The following is a 23,188-nucleotide window of genomic DNA, read 5'->3' as shown; positions in this document are numbered from 1 at the left end:
AGGAGACAGAGTTGTAGAGTGACTTGTTTTCTACACTGCCTTTGGGGGGGGGGGGGGGGAACCCAACGAAACAACCAACAAAAGGGGGGAAGGAAAAGGAACCTGACAACTAAATGAGAGGCAAACAGCCCTGACAGATTCTTTTGCCCAACACAGCCCCAAAACTATACAGTATCTCACAAATGTTCTGCTGTTAAGCCCAGCTAATTAGAGGATTTTCTCAACATTAGTGGTCCATAATCCAAAGAAAATCTCTCCTTCAGCCCAGTGAGAGTAAGTTTTTTCTCCTGTTCTCACAAACAATGAAATAAGCTCCTGTGATATTTATCACAAGGCATAATTAGCATTATTAACAGCTTCTGTCGTTCCAAACAGACACTCTACTGATGTCCTGCATTTACCCAAAATAAAACTACTCATTTCTCCTCTTCAGCCACTTAAAGCCTTCAGAACAAAGGAAAAATATTTTCCACAATGACCCAAAAAAACTTTTTATAATTCCATTAGTGTCTGTAACATTTGGAATTGGCAAGCACCTCCTTATTCATTCCAGCAAAATGGTCTATATTTTCAAATATCTTGACACCATTGACCTTTCTTCTAGTTTAGCTCACATTAGCACAGACAAATTATCAACTGTATTTGCTACCTCATAGGAGATAACTTATACAAGAATGTTGCAATCAGTTTCACTTAGGAGCCTTGCCCATATAAAGTTATTAATAATAAATTTAGCATGTTGCCAAATTTCATGAATAAGAGCCCATGCCACGCACTAGTATCAATTTCAGACTGAAGCCAACTGCATACATGATACTTATAAACCAGCCCCAAATATGAAGCAGAGGATATAACTACACTTTCTTCTAATTTACATGCATCAGAGGAAAATAATTACCCAAAATGAAATGCAGAAGTTTCAAGAGAAACACTAGCAGCTGACACACCCCACAGTCATGTACAAGTCCAAGTCTGTGATTTGAGGAGGGCACAAAATGTACCCTCAAAGTCTGTAGATGGTATCAAGCCGAGGATGCAGTCAATATGCTCCAAGGGACCTAGACAGAGATACAGGCCAACAAGAACCTCATGAAATTCAACAGGGACAAATACAAAATGATGCATCTGACCTCTTCCGGCAGCACTTGCAAGAGGCTGACTGTCAGGGCAGTAGCTCTGCTGAAAACATCAGGGAGTCCTGGTGAGCAAGAAGCTAAATATGTCAGGAGTGCACCCTGAAAGCAATGAAGGCAAACAGCAAACAGAGCAAGAGAAGCAACTAATCCCTCTCACTTAGCACTCGCTAGACTGCATCTGGCAAGGGTATTCAGTTTTGGACCCACAGAAATAAGTGAGCCTTGTTTAACCTTGCAAAGGAAAGGCTCTGCGGGACCTAAACAACAGCCTTGCAATACCCATGAGCTTACCAAGAAGACAGAGCCAAGTTCTCTGTTGAGATGCATGGCAGGGTAACAAAAGGCAACAGTCACAAATTACAGGGAAGGATCTGACTGGATATGAGGAATTTTTTTTTCTCTCTGAGGATAAACGATGATTGGAAGAGGTTGTCCAGTGAGGTTTTCCATTCTTGGAGGCTTTCACAGCCTGACAGGAAAGAGCTCCCAGATCTGAATTCAGCGTCAACCCTGCTTTAAGCAGGTTAGACTACAGCGCTCCTGATACCCTCTCCATCCTGAATACCTCCGCAACTCCAGATCCTCATAGTTGCTTCCAAGTCACAGAAAACACTGAAAGAAAAACCCACAAAGAACAAACATAATCTTTACCTGATTGTGGTTTATTTCAGATAATTTCAATACACTTAGCAAATCTGGGTGGATGTTTCAGTAGGAGTACAGCATCCTATGACAATTTGGGACTCACAACCTGATACAAATTCTACGCTTTATTAAGAAAATGGCATGAAAAGATATGCTTTATCTTGCATGACCTTACTTGGTAACGCTTGCAGTCAATCAAAACAGAAATACTGATGATTCTGAAAGTAAAATCAGTTTGACTACTGAAAGGGTTTCTCGGACCTACAACATGAAACCTGAAAGCTACATGCACACTCCACTGGGAAAGCTCAATCATTGAATACAGGTAAAAGACTGATGAGAAATAAAGAAATAAAAGTATGTTGACTAGAAGAAAACATTTCAGAAGAGGTAGATGGACTATTAATGACCACCTAGAAAGTAAAAATAAACTGAATTCAACTCTTTCATCTAAAATAAACTGCATGATAACAGGTCAGTGCTCCAATTTATCTGGCTCTACACTACACTCTGTTTAGTAAAAGCGCTCAAGCAAACAGTTGTACAGGCTAAAGCACTCATTAATCGAATGACACTGTACAGACCTTAAGAGTGCTTTTGGGGTGCAGTGGTCATGTCAATAATGCATTTCAACAGGAGTAGGCTGGGGACATGTTGAAGTGGTCCTGAGATTCTTTGTATCTTGCTGCTTCATGACCTCTTAATGCACATGGCTCAATATGTGCCTTGTACTCATACCCTATAACCACTGCACCATATTCAACACAAAAATCACACTCCCCACCACAGCTATTTGGCCACCATTTGCAGGCTGATCTGCTACAGCTGCCAGTAGTTCAAATAAGACCCACACCAAAAACATCAAATTTTTCACAATGGGACAAGGAAAATCGAGACAGTAGAGAGCCAAGAGGTTTTCTACTCTCCAACCCACCAAGAGCCACAATTTATTTCCATGTAATCCCAATGAGAGGCCACCTCTTGCCTCTTCCACCGGTAGGACTGCACTGTCTTCGGTACCTGGCACTATCATCAGTGAATGCAGAATGCTGAAGTGAGAAGAGTCATGTGGAAAGTCCAGCACAAGGATCTGACCCTGTAATGCATTTCCTTCAACTGTCTCATTTCCACATTGTGAAGGGTAACAATTGTGCCCTGATGTCTGACTTAAGTCTTTCATTCAGTGGAGACTCTCTTCAAGCCCACATGATGAAACATAATCACAACCTCAGAGAAGAGAAAGGAGGACAAGAAATTGAGGGGGAAAGAATAAGGATAGCATGGAAACCTGACAGGATTAATGCCTGCACTGGGTGAGCCGCAGGGGGCTTATACATACCCAGACAGGAGAGAACATCCCTCCCTAGCCCTGTCAGTCCCAGCAGGTCACAGAGGATGGCTCCCAGAAGCCACACCAGACAAGAACACACATCACCAGGGTCATGCCATGCATGTACTGTAAACTGCAGACCTGATAGCATTTTGTTTACAAGAATGCATAATATGATTACAGTCAGAGGGCAAGCAGAATCACTTAGAAAGTTACAGCAGCTGGTCCAACTGAGGTGGGAAAAGGAGATTTTCTTCACATCGTCTACAGACAGCTGACAACTGCTCATGCAATTCATAGCATATGATACATTTTTTACTGGACAGAACTGCTGGTGCCACACGTTAGTCCTGTGTTCTGCCTGAGAAGCTGCGTTTGAGGTAACAGGTGCTTTGGAGCGTCCTCCACACACACTGGACTACACCTGTTGATATTTATCTCCTAGTCACAAGAACCTGCTCACGCTATAGTATATGTGTGCATTCTCATATGGAAGGTCTAAGCATCATCCCTTCCTCATCTACATCCCTCCCAAAATGACAGAGCAATACTTTCACCACAGGTGACCTTCTGTACAGACTGCCTCTTCTGTAGATGTGAAAGGGAGATGTGGTGCAGCTCTACCAGCACATGCTATATCTGTGCTGCACCTCAGACACGGTTCAGAAGGACTGCCCTTTCCCAGGGAGCCAGATCTTCCGCTAGATGGGTCTGGAGTGTCTATTCCAACAGAAAAGATGAGTTACAGCTCAAATGAAGTCTTCCCTACTAAACACCTGGTTTAGGGACAGAGTGCACTCCTAAAGATTAATTCTTTTATGCTTTTTGTCCTGGTTTTGGCTGGCATAGTTAATTTTTCTTCTTAGTAGCTAGAATAGTGCTGTGCTTTGGATTCAGTAGGGGATTTGGTATGAGAAGAATGCTGGTAATACACTGATGATTTCAGTCGTTGCTAAGAGATCAAGGACTCTCCAACTCCCTGTGTCCTGCCCCTGCACAGGTGTACGAAAAGCTGGGAGGGAGCAGAGCCAGAGCACAGTACCCGAAGTGGACAATGAAATACGCCATATCATGTAACGTCATGCTGAGTGTATAGAGGAGAGTCGGCCAGGAAGGAGGGGGTTCTCTCACCCTTCTGGCATTGCAGTTTCGGGATCGCTAGTCGGGAATGGGCTGGGTACCAGTCGGTGGGTGGTGAGCAATCGCGTTGTGTGTTACCCGTTTGTACTTTCTGTTATTGTTTTATTTCAATTGCTAAACTGTTTTTATCTCAATCGATGAGTCTCCCTTTACCGCTCCAATTCTTTACCCCATCCCCTGGGCTGGGGAGGGTGAGCGAGCAGCTGCGTGGTGTTTGTCTGCTGGCCGGGTTTAAATCACAACACAGGTTTAAACCTTAAGTTCCCTAGCACAGGCTGTTACAGCAAATACACTTTCATACTGCTCATTGTAAAGCTGTGCACACTCACATCTTCCCCTCCAGCATGTGCTAGCATGAAAATCACTTTCAAACCTCATGTCTTCTCTACAGCTAGTGCCAGAAAAGCAAAGCAAGAAATGCAATAGTTGCTTTGCAGCCTGCTGAATACAGCTTCCACATGTGTGGAAGATGGCAGTTTAGGAGCACACATGAAGTGTGCTGGAACACCTCTGGCATGCTAGGACTAGGTAGGAGGATCTATATCTGGTAGTTTCAACCTACTGAACACAGAAGCATTATTCCAGAGTACACTAACCCCTATGGTGCAATGGAAATTCTTGATCACGGGATCTGGGTGCTCCTACAGCACAGCAGATTGCTACATCTATGAATCAGGAATTAAAAGCAGTATATGAAGAGTAATACAGAGGACTGACTTACTCTGTCACATTGTGCCTCAAATCCCCATCCATTACAGAAGGATATAGAGAATATAAAAATATGCAACTTTCAAGACCACAAAATAACCTGCGCTATTTTTCTAAGTTGGACATACCAAAAATTAAGTTTACTTTGCATAAGCTTTCCTCTCAGATCTTTGCCTCTGTCTTCAAAGACTTTGTCTACTAAGCTAGTTCACAGAGAAAGCATGCTATAGATCCCCAGTGACCCAGATAGCAGTTGCATTCCAAATCCTGAAACTGTCTTTTTCTTAGCCTGACAGCAATTCTGTGAATGTTTTTACATATCAATTGGCCTTTGATGATGTACCGTCTGTCAACAGACTGACAATGTAATGAAACTTTAACAAAACTAATAAGAACTGCAAAAATTGCCACCTTGCAATAGGTAGCTTCCTGCCGTCACTGATTACTCTTGCTTCCTGCCACTCCTCGCTGTGTAACTGGGTCTCGTTTCTGTGAATGCTAAAACACATTTCTACCCTTCTCTCTCAGTTCTTTATAATGAAAGCTAATATTAAGCTTCTTGAAATCAGGTTTTCTGAAGTATAGAGCATGATGTTGTATAGTATTATTACAGACTTCAATAAAAGTGTCATGGTTTAAACCCAGCCAGCAGACAAACACCACACAGCTGCTCGCTCACCCTCCCCAGCCCAGGAGATGGGGTAAAGAATTGGAGCGGTAAAGGGAGACTCATCGATTGAGATAAAAACAGTTTAGCAATTGACATAAAACAATAACAGAAAGTACAAACGGGTAACACACAACGCGATTGCTCACCACCCACCGACTGATACCCAGCCCATTCCCGACTAGCGATCCCGAAACTGCAATGCCAGAAGGGTGAGAGAACCCCCTCCTTCCTGGCTGACTCTCCTCTATACACTCAGCATGACGTTACATGATATGGCGTATTTCATTGTCCACTTCGGGTACTGTGCTCTGGCTCTGCTCCCTCCCAGCTTTTCGTACACCTGTGCAGGGGCAGGACACAGGGAGTTGGAGAGTCCTTGATCTCTTAGCAACGACTGAAATCATCAGTGTATTACCAGCATTCTTCTCATACCAAATCCCCTACTGAATCCAAAGCACAGCACTATTCTAGCTACTAAGAAGAAAAATTAACTATGCCAGCCAAAACCAGGACAAAAAGCAAGCTTTCAGGCTTTCTGGAGAGCTACCCATCTCTTCAGAACTCCTCAGTACCTTTTTGTTTATATCAATTCTTTTCCCGAAAAATAAAAAAGTACCTATTTTCTAATTTGTGCAGTCCCATGAAAAGCCCCAAACTCCTCTTTTTCTTGTATTAGCAACTGAGTGACCTAAATCATGTATCACATGGACACATAAATTATCTGTGAATATTTCTTTTTCATTATTCATTTCTCTCTCAAACTGCAGATGCTTTATCACCTCTCAGTGTCCCAATGCCCTTCCTGATATTTTGCTGCACTATTAAGCCTTAGGTCAGCGCAGAAAGCTAAGTCACTTAAGAACATCAGCTCCAATAAATCAGGACAAGTCTAAGTCTTACATTCTCTCTCTACTTTCCCACCTAGTTGAGAAACCATTACTGTAAATCCCAGAGGTTGAGAATGCTGAGAAACGAGACAGCAAATCAAGGGACGTTTTCTGAGCTTATTTCCATAGGTGGAGTTAGCTGCTTGCATTATACCATTTTGCTGGGGTGCGCATGTAATACTTTTGGAGTTCTATTTCATAATGAAAGAATTCTTTTTCACCAGATCGAAAGTCAGCTTTCCAAAGTTTCATTAAGGTTCTTCATATAAGAAACACATAGATTCCTAACAAATGTTTACATTGGATATATCTAAACCAAATCAAAAGTCTTATTTTGAAGACTGCAAACCACCTTCTCCCTGTCCAAATATAAAACAACTACCTTAATTTAATCCATAAGCTTTGACAACTTAAAAATAAACCTTTTCCCTGACACCGATTATATTCCAATGCCTACTAGATAAGAAGGTTGTGTTGCTGGTTACATAAATTAATTAACCCCAGAGCTGATCAGGAGTCCTTAGACAGCCCTGATTTCTTGAGCAGGAACTGTATCCTACATAATCACCCAGTGATGAAAATTACTGAATTTCCTTCTTTATAGGAATGCTACAGCATCTCCTATACAGCTTTTAATTCCCCACTCATTTTCTCAGGGTCTGTATCTGATTGTGACAGAAGCTCCAAAACAGAACTGAATTTACTGCTGCTGTGCTAATCCCCTATCCAGACACTACAGAGAAAGTAAACCACAAACTTTGTTCCATCAAACAACAAACAAAACAGTCACACAGCACTACATTTTTTTTTAAAGTTCATCATTATGTGTTATCACTCAAATTCAAACCCAGATTAACAAAACAAGCTATCAAAACCAAATGCTCCTCTAAACACCTAAATACCACCTACACACCAATATACAAGTCATTAGGAAAAATATTTCACAACTAGAAACACTGAAAACAAGTTTAGAAAAGCAGTAAGTCACACAAGGGTGCGTCAGAGAGATATTTCTATTCAAGTATCTCAAAAACAAAGCACAAGAAAGTTGTTTCCTCCTTGAATGATCAGAAAGAATAAGACAACATACAAAAGTTTAGAAAATTCTTAAACAGAAATCCCTTGTCTAGAGCACTGCTTTGCATTAGATAGCAACTCATCATCACATGCAAACAGATGACATTGAGAAACGGGCACAGAATCAAATTCCAGCATCCAGACAGCGTATTTATCTCCAACAGGTACAAAAGTAATCTCTTATTTTCTTCTGGGTTTGCCAACAATCACACATTCATCTCATCAGCCTCAACAAACAGAACTAAGTGCATAAATATACACCGCATTTCTAATTCTCTCCTTTCCTTTGTTCAGAACCACTGTTAGTTGCTACTGCTTTTTAATTTCACCCTACAAAAATCAAGCTAATCTTCCCATCGTATGCAAAGCTACCTGCCTAAAAAGCAATATAAATTTCTTTTTCCCTGAATTCTAGAATGCGAGGCAGATGGAGAATGGTCTATAACAAATACGATGGCAAGTCTTTTCTTGTTCATGCTGGGATTACAAAAGGTATGGAGAGTATCCACAGCATAGAACATACAGTTATATGACAGAAACTTGAAGAAATAACACCAATTTTAAAACATACTTCAAGTCTAATTTAAGGTCTCAACGTGGAAAAAAATTTCCAACATTAAGATGGTGTATGTCATCCTATGTGCTGTCTATACATAATGTGACAGCTTCTATTTACACAACTGCTGTTTTTTCCAAAAGAATCTTGTTCATTCAGTACACATCAGATCTGCCATGGAACTGATGCAGTTAAGTATCACTCATTCAATTAGTGGTCTCTGCTGTGTTTATTGCACAATATCTGCATTATAAAGAGAATAACACTGCACCACATCCAGAATATTCCAAGCACCATGAATGTTAAAGAACACAACTCCTATCTCCTGTAAAGGATGCATGTCAATAAAAATAAACAAAAGGGAACAAGGAAAACAGAAACAGATTTGCTGGATCAAAGCCAGGACTATAATTTACTGAATTCTGTGCTCAAGCCTGCTGACCTCAATGCTGAGTATTCAAAGCTCCCAGAAACTTCTCTTCAATTGCTTCTGCACACCAGAGTCCAGATTTCTAAACTGCCACAAAGAAAATGGAAAAACTCACTATGAATAACAAGGAATCAAGACAGGTTCTCCACTTCAGCAATCACCACCCTGACCAGAGAGGCCCGGCCCTCTCTCCCCAAATATTTTTTTAATAAAATTTGAAAGAATAGCTACATCCATTGGGTACCACAAGTCAGAGTAACTGTATGAGCCGAGCCCCTCTTGTGCATGTCTTCTGTGCCTCGTCTTTAGAATTTACTTATTTCTTTTGGCAGTGGTAAGTTTATTGTTGTTTTTAAGGAAGAAAGAAGAGATGAACAAAAAAACCCTCCTATTCAGCCATGATGTGCAACTACCTTCTCTCTGTTGCATTTCAGCATGTCAGCAGTAGAGTCTGCACCCCAAGCCTTCACGCACAGCTGTGCTGACTTTAGCATCTCTTCTCAGACAGCAGAATAATTACACTGGCAGAAGTCTGTTAATCCAGAGGGGAATTGATCTGTAGAACTGTATAATTAGCTTCGACAGAACGGGGACATTGATACAGGAACGTCAAAAGAGAAAAGGTTGCGAACTCCAACCTTAGCTCCGCACCTTCCCTATGTTACAAGATAAGGCTCCTTTGCTCTAGCGACACTGGGGTCACAAACACAGAGCATAAATCCAAATTCAGCCAGACTCCTCCTCACTTCCAGAAACCACTGCCTGCCTGGCAGTTCCCAGCACAGGACCCGCAGCTGCGGCAGGAGTGGCCTCTTCAGAGCATGCCCCTTAGGGATTACTCTGCTGCCAGTCTTCTGCTGGGAAGGCAAGAGCCATTTATCCTGCCTACCTTTCAGCTGTAAACCATCAAAAGATAATTTCATGAAAAAGACATTAGTATCTGATAAAAATAAATCTGGAATCAGGCTCTTCTTTTTTAAAATTTCAAAGATGTTGATATAGCAAAAATTACTTACATGCTTTACTGAAAGGAAATACCTCACAAAAACCAAAGGTGCTTAGCAGCTTCTTCAGAATAATGAAAGTTTCTTAGCAGTGATTAGCTTGTCTTTTTAAAAGGTTAATCAGCATTGGCTTTTTTCATTTTTTGATGAAAGAAAAAATTAATCAAGATCAATTAGAAAGCTAGCCAACAAGTAAAATAAAGCTTTAACTGTATTTAAACATAACATAAACAAATGCTGAGGATCAGTTCAAATGATAATGTTTAATATTCATAAACTGGGATTAATCATGAAAGCTGCGTAATGTAAAACTTCGAGGACTCTCATACCTCAAAATCTAATAATAAGCATAATAAAAACCATAATAAGCAAATAAAAGAAAGCAACAGCAACTAGGCTCGTGGGTCTGCAACAGCAACGATAGCAAACCAGTAGCATGTGGATCAAATTGTTTGGTACCAACAAAGATTCTTGCCAGTGCTGAAGGCGATAAGCTTCTTGGAAAGAAATCAATACCTGAAACCAAAGAGGATCATTGCATTACAAAAAGTGTCCCCCCCCTTTTTTTTTTTGCACTCAATTTTTAATGAGCAAAATGTTCACTGCACAAGTTAGAAATGCTGCCAATGTCTTTTAAGTGGGGTTTGCTGGTGATTAATGGTATATTCCTCTAAAAGCCTGGTAAGAAACAAAATAATGAAAAATCACCAGTTCAAAAGAAAAAAAACAAGAACCAAGCTGTTCATCAAATACCCTTCTTTAAAGTCCTACAGTTTAAACATTTGGAAAAAACAAAACAAAAAAACAACCAAGCAAACAAAACCCAGTAAAAACCAAACCCACACAAGAAAGAAACCAAAAAAGTAAATCAAAGCATTTTAGGAGTGCATCAGGAGAATTTAAGAGTGTATACATACTCTACCAAATCTAGTTTCTTGCTCTACATCTTTAAGAAGTTACAAGTAAAGACCCTAATTCAAGATCTTTGCTTATATTTCCTAATTAACACACATACTTTGGCAGCTTTATAAATTGGCTTCACTTCAGCAAAATATTAACCATATGCCTGAAACGAGGAACATTTTATAGCTTCTTGAAGTCAATTGGAAATAGAAACATGCATATATGTTAAAAATGAAACATATGCTCTAGTGATATGTCCAAACAGAGCCTTAGTGCTAAAAGGTCTTAAATAATTCATGTTTGAAACCATTTTGAAATTCTTTGGTGAAAGGCAATATATCAAGAAAAATGCTGGCTTTATCCTAATTTAAGTCACTAAGACTTCAGAATATACACTTATTTTTTAAACTAGACAATAGAACCAAGACCTTATCACTTGCCCCAGTTCTGCAAAGGGCTAACCTCACACATTTGACCTAAATACCAAGGCCTCGTACTGAAATAAGCACATTATTTTCATACTCTCAGCTGCTGGATAAACTACGTATTTCCTCATTCTGCAGAGATGCAAAAACTAACGAGCTCACCAGCCCCATCACTCACTTGACAGGCTAACGCACTGCACATCTATCAACTGGTTTTTATTTATTTTTATACTGATACAAATAGATACAGAAATAAGTATAGGCATATTTTAAATATGGGGTTTTTATATAGGTACACGTATCTTGCTCTGGTGACTCCTGCCAGCAAATCGGAATTCATGGAGCCAGGCATCCCCCCGGGACCAGTTGCCTGGCACCTGAGGGAGCATCCCCCGCTCGGTCAGGAACAGGCTACCCGGTTACCGGGCTGTATTTCCCAGCCCGCCGGTGACCCGCTGCCGCCGCCGCCGCCTACAGATATCTGGGCATATGAAAGATGGATCCCGCTCGCCCCGGAGCAGCCGCCTCGGCCCCACTACCCGCTTCCTTAAAAACGTCGCGGCTCGTTTATTTTTCCGCTCCGGGGATGCCGCCCGCCCGCCCCTCGCAGGGCACCACGGCCCCCCCCACGGTTTCACCGATCAGCACCGACGCGTCCCGCTGCAGCCCGGGCGGGGAGGGACGCGGCGGGGGCCCCGACGGCGCGGCCCCGGGGAGGAGAGAGGAGAGATCGCCACAGGGAAGGCGGGAACGCGGGGGGAATCGGTACCTGAGGCCGCGGCGGCGGCGGGGGCGCCCCCCGGCAGCGCCGCCCGCTGCTGCTGCGGGCGGGCGGCAGCGTCGACAGGAGGCGGCCGCCCCGTTATCAGCAGCAGCAGCGCGGCCGCCAGCCCCAGGAGCAGGGAAGAAAGGCGCCCGCAGGTCCCCGGCATGGCGGGCAGCCCGAGGGCAGCGGAGGCATATTGCGGGCGAGGACGCGGGCGGGAGGCCGGGACCGGCGGCTCCGGCGGCAGCGGCGGGACTGCGGCGGCGAGGGGCCGCCCCGCCCCCCGCGCGTAACGGGCGGGGCGGGGCCGCGATGGCGCGGGCCGGGCCGCCGTGAGCGGACGCCGCGGCCCCGGGCCGGCCCGAGGCCCTCTGGGGAGGTGCGGGCCGGCGGCTCTGCCGAGGAGCCTCGCCGGTAGCGGCGGAGGTGTGCCGCGCTCCGCCGGCCGCCTGGCTGAGGGGAGAGCCGGGCCGCTGAGGGGAGACAAGGAGGACGCGGGGCCTGCCGGTGCTGCGGCCTTCAACCGAGTTACCGAGGAAATGAAACCGCGCCGTGCTCGCTTTCTTTGGGCCCTCCGAACTGGCAGCGTTCGAAGACTTGTTGGGGAGGGTGTTCAGGTGCATTTGGCAGCGGGGCAGGCCCTTAGCAGTGCCTTGTGTCAACTCGAAAAGCGCTGGTAAGCAGCGGTCCTTGGGGCAGTCATCCTAACTCTTAGTAGTATCTCCTAAAGCTTTGATTCTACACACAGGCATGTCTTTGCCTTATTTACACGTTTATTCACATTAACAGTCCCGATAGCAAACATCACACATCCTTTAGAATGAACGATACACATTAACATAGGTAAAATAGGAAGGCATGTATAGACACAACCTAGGGTGGCATCGTGGAAAAATTACTTAAATTGTTCAATAACAAACCAAACTCACCCACAGCATATGCAGCCATCTCCGTGGTTGGGAGCTAAACGCATACTGGGACCACTTCATAATGAATTTCACAGTGTGCCCGTGCCATGATTTCGGTGAGGCAAACATTTACAATAAGGACTTCTAGAACTGGATGATACTACATTTTCATGTATGTTTGAGCAGTGAATATAAATTTACTTGAAAAGGATAAAATCCCTTTATTTGCCTTTTAATAAAGATGAGCCAAGGAAAAGTCTTTGTTTGTGACATAATATTAGGTCAAATTCTATAGTTTCCAGATCTCAGAAAATTTCTTCAATGCAGGGGAAAAAGGGGAGCAGTTACAAAGGAGTAGAAATTTTGCTATACTGAAAGGAGGAACTCCCAGGTTACAGTATATATTTTCAACAGATCTCTTATAAAAATCTAAAGAAAATAAAAAAATATTTTTCCTTCCAAGTTAATCTCATTCTATACAGTACACTGTAATAAAGTCCTTGCCATTAACAATGACTTCAGGGAGATTTGGGATTGGCATAGAAAGTACACTTTACTTTTATCGCAGTTGCTGAGGTTGTTGCCCCTTTTGGGACTGCAGAAGAACGGACTGACTTCACCCACTAGTGCATTATGAACAATCGCTGCCAGCAGAGTAATGCTGCATTAGGGAACGTACACCCTCCTCAGCAGGTGTTCTTCAATGCTTTTCTTTAGAATAGTTTCTCTTTTCTTCATCAGCACCAAAAAACCTGTGCCCTGAAAACATTATTTCATTTGACAGGACCTTTAAGTAAGCAAAAGCGCACAAAGCCCAGACAAATCAAACAATCATTTACTTGATGTGGAACTCTCCTCCAGCAGCTCACAAGGAGGAGAGATTCTCCCTTTTGTTTAGAAAAACCTTTGCTCAGTGCCTACTTGCCTGGTTAACATCCTCTCTCACTCAGCTTCCTATTTCAACCTCTTATCTGGGCACTGCAAAGAAAAAGAGGCTGCTGCGGCACAGCCTCTGTTAGAGTTGAATTCATTTTGGAATCCCTGCAAGGTCGTGTGTTCTCACGGTGGAAGAAAGGCATCTACAGAAAGCCAGCCAATGCTTTGAGCAGTTTGCTTCCTTTGGTAATGAATTTGTATGTGGTATTGGCAAAGCGTGGATCACATGTTCATTTCCAAATGTTTGTACTCTTGGGCTTTTAGAAAGATATAAAGTTTATTTGGGGAGGAATAGTTGAACAAACGTGGCAGCTGCAGTGTTTTAACGAGATGTTTTAGATGAGAATGTAAAAGTTCTGTAAATGTCGCCTTTTCATATTTAGTACGTAACTGTGGTTTACAAACATATACTATGAAATACTTTCAGGTGAATTAAATGCATTTTAAAAAAATACATCTAGGATAAAAAGAAAACCAGAATTCCTGTTAATTAAGAGGTATTTTATTCCAAAATTCTAAATATCAGAATGAACTCAATACTTACATTTTTCAGTTTATCCAATCATAACACTTTGAAATTGTATATATAGATATAAAAATACAACCTAACAAAATCAATCAAATTTGAATTAGGTTGAAAAGAACGAGTTGAAAGAAAACCATAGCTTAATAGCTATTTGATACCAGTACAAAATTACTGTGCCACAATATGCACTTTTTTTGCAAGTTTTATAATTTAATAAAAATAAGGTGACTTCAAATGTGTATTGCTCTCCTTAAATGTACCGAGGACCTTTGAAACAAGTTCGTAGCTACTGAAACTATTCCCATTTATATTACAAGTATTTATTACATGACTAAGAAACTCAAAATGCAGCGCACTCATTAGTATGTTAATTTTCTGCTTGTGCAAACAATGCTCTGCTGATTTAATGCACGAGCAAAACCAAAAAAAGGTGAAAAAAGTTCTATGACGAAGAAATAAAATGTTACATTTTCAACATATTTGTATCATAGCAAATACAGGTTTCCTTCATGGACTAGAAAGGGCCACCTAAACCTGTAAAAGTTTTTTGAAGATTCAGACGCTACATTAAATCTTCAGTTACTTTGCAAAAGCCAAGGGTCAAGTTTTTCAACCTTAATGCAGCATATTTGGAGAAGGTCATTACGTAAAAGGTTAGATTTCCTGTGTTAATATAAAAATTCTACACACTGGAAAAAAATAGACCGAAATACTAAATACCATAATCACATGAAACAGTAGTAGCACTACAGACTCAAACCCATTATTGTATAGTCTCTAGTCAAATTTTCCACACTGGACTTAAAGAATATTGTACCAATTCTCTGTAACTCAAGAGTTAGTAATGGATACACTTTAGAATATACATCATGTTTCACCCAATGTGGGTGATCAAAAAACCTTCAATACCATTCATTTATGACCTCAATTTAACACACTGGTGTTGTTAATATCCTTAAAAATATTGACCACTGCAAGTCAACAAATGCTACATCACTTCTTAGGTGAACAGATGACTTGGCAGTGAACTAGATCAGATCATGTTATATTGCACTTGGGAATTAAAAGCTCAAGATTCAGTACCAAGGAGTTCAGATCCCACTAAAGTCAATGAGAGTGATTAGAGCTCAGCATATAAACATGATCCAAACTGTGGGATTTGTTTGTGATAGGAGACCACTGCCAACAGACAACTAATGGGTTCTTCCCATCTCAGAAAGAGACAAACAAACAAAATCATCTCTTTGCTGCAAGCCTCATCTGTGGTCTGCCACCACGTTTTTACTTTTTGGATTTCCATTTTCCTTTCATAAAATGCTTTTTTTCTTCCCCCCTCATTAACAGCCAACAGCATTGAACACAAAGGGTCACATTCAAAGCCAGCTGTAATGAATGTAAGGTTTTCTGTGACTTCATGAGACTGTGGAACAGGTCTTAGTCTGGACCGAAGACAAAAACTGACTAGATTTTCACCAAGGTAATTGCTGCCTTGGGACTATTTGTCAGGGTGTGGGAAAAAATACTGCAGGGCCTATGCCAGGGCAAACACAAATGTTGTAAAAATCCAGGTGCAACGTGAATTCTTCAAATCACAAGAACATGCTGATTATAGATGAAGTATTTTCAAAATACCCGTGCGAGTTTACCTTAAAGACTATTTAAGCATGGACACAAGTTTAGAAACAACTAAATATTAAAAATCTTCGCTTCGAATAAATGTGTTATAAAGGAAGAGTATATATAATAAACTTTAAGAAAGTTTCCACATGCGTTATACGAATCAAAGATCAATGTGTAAATCAAAATTTAAAACAGAAAAATGGGACAAATAAAATTATAAACTTGATACTGATGTCTGTGAACATTTCCTCTAAGATTCCAACGTACATTGATAAATGTAGCCCATATTTGACTTTGCAGTCAAACAAAAGCTATCTCCGCAATTTGGTAGTTTCTTGAAAGAAATGTAAGCCTATAAAAAATTAGGTTCCTGGCTTCACGTTTTCTGAATATTCTCAATAGATAGTATGTATTTTGTAATATAAATCACTTTTTAATATTGATGATGAGATGCTGCAATAACTGCAAACTGGAGTACATACAGAATTTCTTATTTCATTATAAAAGATGTAGCTCTTAAAATAATTTGTCTAAATATTTACATAGCTGTTCATTTTATATTCATAAAAATTATATTTCTGAAACATAACTCTCAAAAGAGTACTAATTCTCTGTTACTGTACTTGTATTTTTTTAATGCTTGCAGCATGCAACTTATGCACATCAACTTTGACTCAAGGGCATTAATTTCATTCAAAAATACATTTTTAAAGTTTCTTTAAAGCTTTTAACATCATTCTACAATAATACATCAATGCCTGTAAGTCAGTAGGAAATTTATTCTGATGCAAGTACATAGATAGTCTGTAATCTTACTGCTGCATCTAGAATGTGATATCAAATGTTTCCTACACCCCCATTCAGGAAAACATCCTGCTCAGAATCTTCCTGAAACACAAATGTTACTTTAAACTGAATTTGGGGTGGTATATCTATGCTAAGTCAGCTGTATACTCCATTTACATATGCTACTGGGGGTTTTTTATAACCAAACTGGAAATTAATGGACATGGGAGAAACAACTGTTTGCTTTTATTCTCCAGTAGCATGCAAGAAAACAGAAATCACTTAAATAATCTTGGCTTTACGTAACTTCAATAAATGGAAGAAACTTTCCATAGCTACAGTAGTTGTACCAAAAAAATGTACCTTTCTATCCTGCAGATCAGCAAAATTAGAGTTTCCAGTTGCCACAGTAAATTTAAGATGCAGTTAGTACTGACACTAACAATGCTACGGTACCCCTTCCATGTGAGCTGAAGAGATCTTGATCGTGCTTTTTTTTTTTTTTAAATTTTCATCTCCTTATAACGTCTAGACATGCAAGTAGCCTAATAAATTTCAAGTCAACATGGTGTGCACATGTAATGAAAGCACACGTGTTAAGAATCAGAGCTAGAATCTGTCTGATGGACTCTTAAACCTCTTAACCTACTAAGATTAAGACTGGGTAAAAACAATCTGCGTGCATATCAATAATCAGCTGACAAAATGTGTGAACTAGAAGCCCATGTAAGTAACTGAAATTGCGTTTTATAAAAGTCACAGTTTGAGGCCAGGATCAAAGCCTGACTCCTGATTCTTTACTATATTACTAGTAACAATACTAGAAGTAAAGACAAAAAACATTGGCCACACTGAAGACCTTGAAAGTCCAGTGAAAGCGGAATTATGCCCTATACCCTCTCATATAAACTAATTACATGTAAACAAATTGTCTAAAACAAGAACATGTAAATGGATAAATATGCAAACCTGTGTATGATACACGTACTGGCCCCCGCAGACTTTGTGCTGTCTCTCTTAATGACTCAAATGCCATCATAGTTCTATGAGTAAGAATGGACTTAACGAAAGCCATTTTAAATTTTAAAACTTCTTAAATTTTAAAATTTTTTAAAATCTGAGATTTTAAATCTCAGAAAGGATGCAGAAATGAGAGTTGAATCAAACCGTTCATTTCAGGTAATTCTGGGTTTACTGGGCATTGCAGTATTTACGGGGGAGATGCAGCTTTGAACAGGACCCCCAAGGTACAAAACCAAACCAAACCAGAGTTTCTGTCCTTTTAAGAGCTTGTCTACATAGAAATGTCACTGGTATAATTACAGTAGGAGTTGTCCTTTCTGTATGTGGCTGCATACAGGGAGTTTATAATGTAATTTATTCCCTTTTTGGAATAGGGAATAAACAAATCTCATAAGGCACCTTTGTAATAGTTTAAGTATGTCCACTCTTTAAGATTTGTGCAACACAGCTACACGTGGTTGCAAGCCAACCAACCTCCTAATTTGCAATTACATGTCTACTGAAATGCATATAGACAATGTACTGAACTTTTGGTATGTTTAAAAAACAACAATGAAACAAAAAAATTTAGTGTCTTTTCCGGTAATGAAATGTATTGAACATAATGAAATGTCTTGTGCAATGAAATGTCTTTTGTGCAATGAAATGTACAATGAATGAAACAATGACCGACTGAAATGGAACAAGCCAAACCAACCTTCTCTTTTCAAACCCTTTTGCATTGCCACCTATACTCTGCTTCATTCGGCAAGCTCGCTGTTCTCTTGGGGCCGGTGGCAAGGCAGGCATGGGTGTGGCTTAAAGTACTGATGTAATCTAGATACATTTGGCTGGCAGATAGTCTAGTATAAACAGTCTCTATATTACTGCATCCTGCACTTGGACACGGTCAACCACAGAATGTGAGAATTAACAACAGCTTCCTTGCAGTGCATCAGGTAACTTGTCACAAAGTATTCCCTCCATTGTTTTATCAGAAACTGAAATTCAGCCCACATAATATACAGACTTAGGCTCAAACCCTGTGGAGGTTTGACCTGGGAACACATAGGCTATGGGTTTTCTCATCAGACACGTCTTTTGGCAGCGACAGTCCAACATCTTGTCCCTGGCAGTACCTGAATGGATCCATGCTGCCAAGACTTCTGTGGAACACCTGGACCCTGCTCCATGGAAATACACAGCAGTCTTTGAATCTCACCCTGAATCTTTTTACTAGGTCCCATAGAAAGTACATCATCCCCAGCTTTCTACCGCTCACTTCTGTTTCTGTAGGCTCAATCCCTACAGTAAGAGACCCAGGACCTGGAGAACAATATTTATAAAGTCTAGAGGGAAACCACAAGACAGATGACTCAACAGGAAGAGGAACAGGCATGTAGAGTAAGTATCAGCTGTGAATGATTCCACTGAAAAATCTCTTTCGTATTTTTTGAGCAGGAGGAAAATCATCAGCAGAGTTAATGAGTCAAAGAATATTCTTCAGTTTCAAACAAGCTATGTTCATTTTTTTTGTGCAACTAGCTTTCAAGAGCTAGGAAATGAAATGTAGCGTACTCCAACAAAAATTAATCAAAACTAAACGTGTAATCCAGCAAGTATCTATGGAAGCTGTTGGCTTCAAGAGCAAATGCAGAATCTGCGTAGCAATTCATGTAAAGTTGGTCCGTGAAGCAAAGAAGATGAGTCTCCTACATCCCAATAAGCAAAATCAAAGCACTACATATTACTTGATTTTTTCACACACAGATCAGTGCAGATGCGTTAGTCACATGTATGAACATAATTAATACAAAAAGGGGAATTTATTTTTTATGTGCTGATCCCTTCTGAGACCAGCAGCTTTGCAGTCATGACTGTTTCTCTCCTTAAGGAGGAAAGCAATATTTGTAACCAAGATGTCGGCATTTTAAGATTTCAGAACGTCTCACAGATAAAACTCTGCTTAAGCTTCTGATGTGCCTTCCCCATTCTCATGCGGTTGCAGCTGTTCTCTTTCTTGTTCTTCCTGAGGTGGTCTTACACGTTTGAAAAAGCCCATCTGTGATTCAGAGAAGAATAAAGAAATTGCAGTGTGATTTTCAAAACGTACACGCATACTTTCTCTTTCCTTCTTGATCAGATCTTAACTGATTAATTAATTGATTTTTTTCCCTCCTACTCTTTTTTTCTTATTTTGGACCTCCAAAGCCAATAAATACCATCTGAAAAATTAAACTAATTTGGCACAATCACAGACATCCTCTTTTATTTAACTTCTTCTGGACAAAGTGAAAAATTTTTACAGTTATCCAAAAACTTAACTGATTCAGATGATTAGAGGACAAAGGTATTTCTGGAAGCTGCTGGTACTATTTGAAGTAATACATCACCAGTAGGGAAAAGAAAACAATACAGAAAACCCAAATACAGGACTTACCCTGTACATAACAAACACTAGAACAGCCAAGAGCAATAATCCTGCTAGGACAGCCAAAATTATAACCCACACTGGCACAGGCATAGGCTGTGGTTGAATGCCCCATGTAATATTTGTAGTAACCTAATAGAAAAAAAAATAAATCACACTTTGCACAGGAGTGACATGCTGAGTTCATTCATGCAGTTTAAGTCTTGTATATCTTTATTCTATAGTGTTTAAAATAATCCATCATAAATTACCTGTTCTCTCCAATGTGAGTAAACAGCTATAGATTAATAGTGACATAAAAGCTTCACTGACCCAAATTTAATAGAATGGTAAAATTAAATAAAAACAGGGGTTTGGGGGTTTTGGTTTGTTTGTTTGTTTGTTTGTTTTTTCAATCAGTGATATCATGGCTACATGTATTCTGTAATGCTTGATGATTTTCATTAAAACTGTACGAATCTGGAAATATTTGGGAATTAAGAGAAAAATAATTCAGGGCTTTTCCTTTTTTTCTAAAAGGGCAGTATTCCTTGAAACAAAAATCAACTCTACAAGGCTTAGGAGAGACAAAACAGTTAATAACAGTCATTAGAGACCATATTCAAAAAGAAATCAATCACAATCCTTTTCAACCACTTTAAGATCTTTTATGCTATAGCGCCTACCAAAAACTTTTAATTTGGCAGCCCAAATAAATGGCCTGTATCTTCCTTTCTGTTTGCACCCTGTCTCCTTTCTCTTTGAAACCCTCTAGGGCACAAATGGTCTTACTGTTCCACATTCACATAGTACTTCATATAATATAATAAAGCTCCATTATTCAAGCTCTAAGTGCTACTACAGTAGGAGAGAATTTTCAAGTAATATATTTCTCAACAATGGCATTAACAAGAACATTAGGATTATTCATAATTCTTTTCATTTTCAGTTAAGTCTTTAAAGGTACAAATATTGTTAACTCTAGTTTTAGGACAAAAATTTTTGTTTTACCCTCAACTGTATGTGTCTAACTGAAATTAATATATGGATCAATTATTTGATAAAATTACAATTATACCAAGCCACAAAAAAAGCTACTCAACAATCATTGTTTTTGTATTAATTTCAAAATATTTTTGTATTAATTTCAATGTATGGTAACTCAAGATGTATGTAAATGACTTACTACTGTAGAATTGTGGATATCTTCAAAGGAAAGGTTCTTATAGGGGAACTCTATAACATTGAAAGAAGCAGATGATTTGAGAGAATAGGAGTGATTCTGATTTTCTTTCTGTGTAAGAAAAACCAGAATTAGTATTGCATATGGATACAAAAATCACTTTTTATGTTTCAGAAGCAGGGACAGAATATTCAGTCACTCACATTCATGAAAGTTTGGGTCCAAAGGCGTGATTTTAAATACAATATTGCACTCTTTCCCCTTTCCAGGTGGCCAACTTGACAGACTATCTTTAAACAATCAGCAGTTCCGCAGCCCTGCATATAAAAACAGGAATGATATTACAAATACAAAAATATTTGAGAAGTCATTAATGGCATTACTTTACTCGTATACTTACTTTATTGTCCTCTCTTCCTGGCAAAGCACCATAAACTACTCAAATATATTAAATAACCCACAATATTGAATAATTACTTATGGTGTCCCATAAGCTTGCATTCAGAAAAATATTATGTAAGCCACTTGGATCCCAAAGGTGAAACAGCTGACAGTAGCTTTAAGGTATGTACTTTATCTACGTAAGTAGGAAAAAATGTTGGAGGGTAGGGGGCGGTTTCTGGTCAATTCACATTACCATCCTCCACATGTTTTTTGATAGGAAAACGCACAGCAATTAACTGCACTTGGTGCCAACAAAACATGCTTTGTTGCATTCAATGGAAGTCTTTAAATTCAACTGACTTTATCTATAAGCCATACTTAGGACTACAGCAGTTCAACTGGCCTTCCTCAACCACATTTCCATTAAAATCCATCAGATAATGTTGATGCTAAATGATCAGTATTTCAAGAAGAAAGCAGAGCAAAACAAGGCTTCATTTTATAATTGTGATTTTAGCTATACTACAGATAAAAGCACTGTAAAGTGTAGGAACATCTGCCTGTGTAAGTACAACTCAGTTAAATTATTATGAATACTGGGTATTAGTCTCTGGGATGAAATCCTGCTAAGTCATTGGGAAGGTCTGGCAAAAACCAAGCCCTTAAAAAAAAACCCAAACAACAAAACTTTAGAACTGCATTTATATATATTGAAGAGCATCTGCAATTTATATCTCAAAAAAATAACTTTTCTCACCATGAAATAAGAAATTAATTCCTATTTTCACTTTCTTTGCTCAACCCTTTTTTTATCCTCTCCCAAAGCCTAAATGTTTCTGGAATCAGGGTTGTACTGCCGTAGCCCTGCTGGTCCCCCCTAAACTCCCAAGCATTTCTTTCAGCTGCCCGCGTGTCCTGCCTTGCCCAAAGCAGCGATAGGTTCACGTCCGCAAGCGCAGTTAACAAAAACACTGATACGGAAATATATTTACTTTGTATTACAGATTATTGCTCATCTTGTTGATGGTCCTCCATGTGTCTGACTGCAGAATATCCACTGATCAGCTAGGAAACACATGTTTTGAAATCAACTGTAATTTGTAGCAAAGATGATGACTGCAGCACTCACCTGCTTCCTTTCAGTTACCCTATTTTACCAGCCTTCTTCCTATGAAGTACTGATTTTCCATTTCAGAGAATAACACAATATAGAAGACTGACACTGCATGAAGTGCCCAACTTGACCTGTGTTTTTAAGGACTTCCAACAGCACAAAACTGTAGGCTTATGGCTCACTGGCTGACTATCCCGAGGAAAAGTGATGCACATTGGAAAAAAAAACCCCAACAAAACAGCTCCAGAGCATAAGACTTTTTTGTCTGTTAATCATTTAAATACAGAACATGGATTTTCTGAAATGATTCTTCATCTCATGAAGCTTTCATCTCCATCTTCATTTTTAAAAAAATGAAAATATGATCAACACATTAATGCTGAGAGCTTACCAAAGTATGCACATCTCCTTCGACGGCAGTTACATCCCTTTGACTGATACGATGATCACGATTATCTTCCCTGCTAAGTGTTTCATTCTTATCATCATCTTTAGAAGCAGAAATCTAGGATACACCGAGAAAGCCCAAACAATAAGTAATTCTTACATTTAGATATTTGTAGACTTGAAAGTCAAGGTCAAGAAAAGATATAACTGATCAGGTTTCTCTCCTTCTGTCCCAGCTTTTCTTCAGAACCTGGC

The 23,188-nt window shown here is 39.8% G+C and overlaps 2 protein-coding genes across 3 annotated transcripts in view; both read right to left on the bottom strand.

Annotated features, from left to right (window-relative positions):
- FAM171B (family with sequence similarity 171 member B) overlaps positions 1–11,903 on the bottom strand; it is a 48,344-nt gene extending 36,441 nt beyond the window's left edge. The window contains exon 1 of one of the 2 annotated variants that reach the window (XM_074872665.1): positions 11,681–11,903. In XM_074872665.1, coding sequence (XP_074728766.1) covers positions 11,681–11,843 — 163 coding nt within the window. In that variant the 5' untranslated portion in view covers positions 11,844–11,903. Of the gene's footprint in view, positions 1–1,130; positions 1,218–11,680 lie in introns of those variants that run through there. The other variant, XM_074872666.1, reaches the window with a different exon arrangement.
- A 2,104-nt stretch (positions 11,904–14,007) lies between these two features.
- Positions 14,008–23,188, bottom strand: part of ITGAV (integrin subunit alpha V) — a 51,623-nt gene continuing 42,442 nt past the window's right edge. The window contains exons 26-30 of the mRNA XM_074872662.1: positions 22,938–23,051; positions 21,252–21,365; positions 21,052–21,159; positions 19,896–20,018; positions 14,008–19,517 (exon numbers count right to left, since the gene is read on the bottom strand). Of these exons, the coding sequence (XP_074728763.1) occupies positions 19,422–19,517; positions 19,896–20,018; positions 21,052–21,159; positions 21,252–21,365; positions 22,938–23,051 (555 nt within the window). The 3' untranslated portion in view covers positions 14,008–19,421. The remainder of the gene's footprint in view (positions 19,518–19,895; positions 20,019–21,051; positions 21,160–21,251; positions 21,366–22,937; positions 23,052–23,188) is intronic.

Source organism: Strix uralensis, chromosome 6 (assembly GCF_047716275.1).
Source record: "Strix uralensis isolate ZFMK-TIS-50842 chromosome 6, bStrUra1, whole genome shotgun sequence".
In the NCBI taxonomy this organism is placed as follows: domain Eukaryota; kingdom Metazoa; phylum Chordata; class Aves; order Strigiformes; family Strigidae; genus Strix; species Strix uralensis.
Note: the sequence above shows the minus strand (reverse complement) of the source record. Positions and strands in the feature narration are given on the sequence as shown.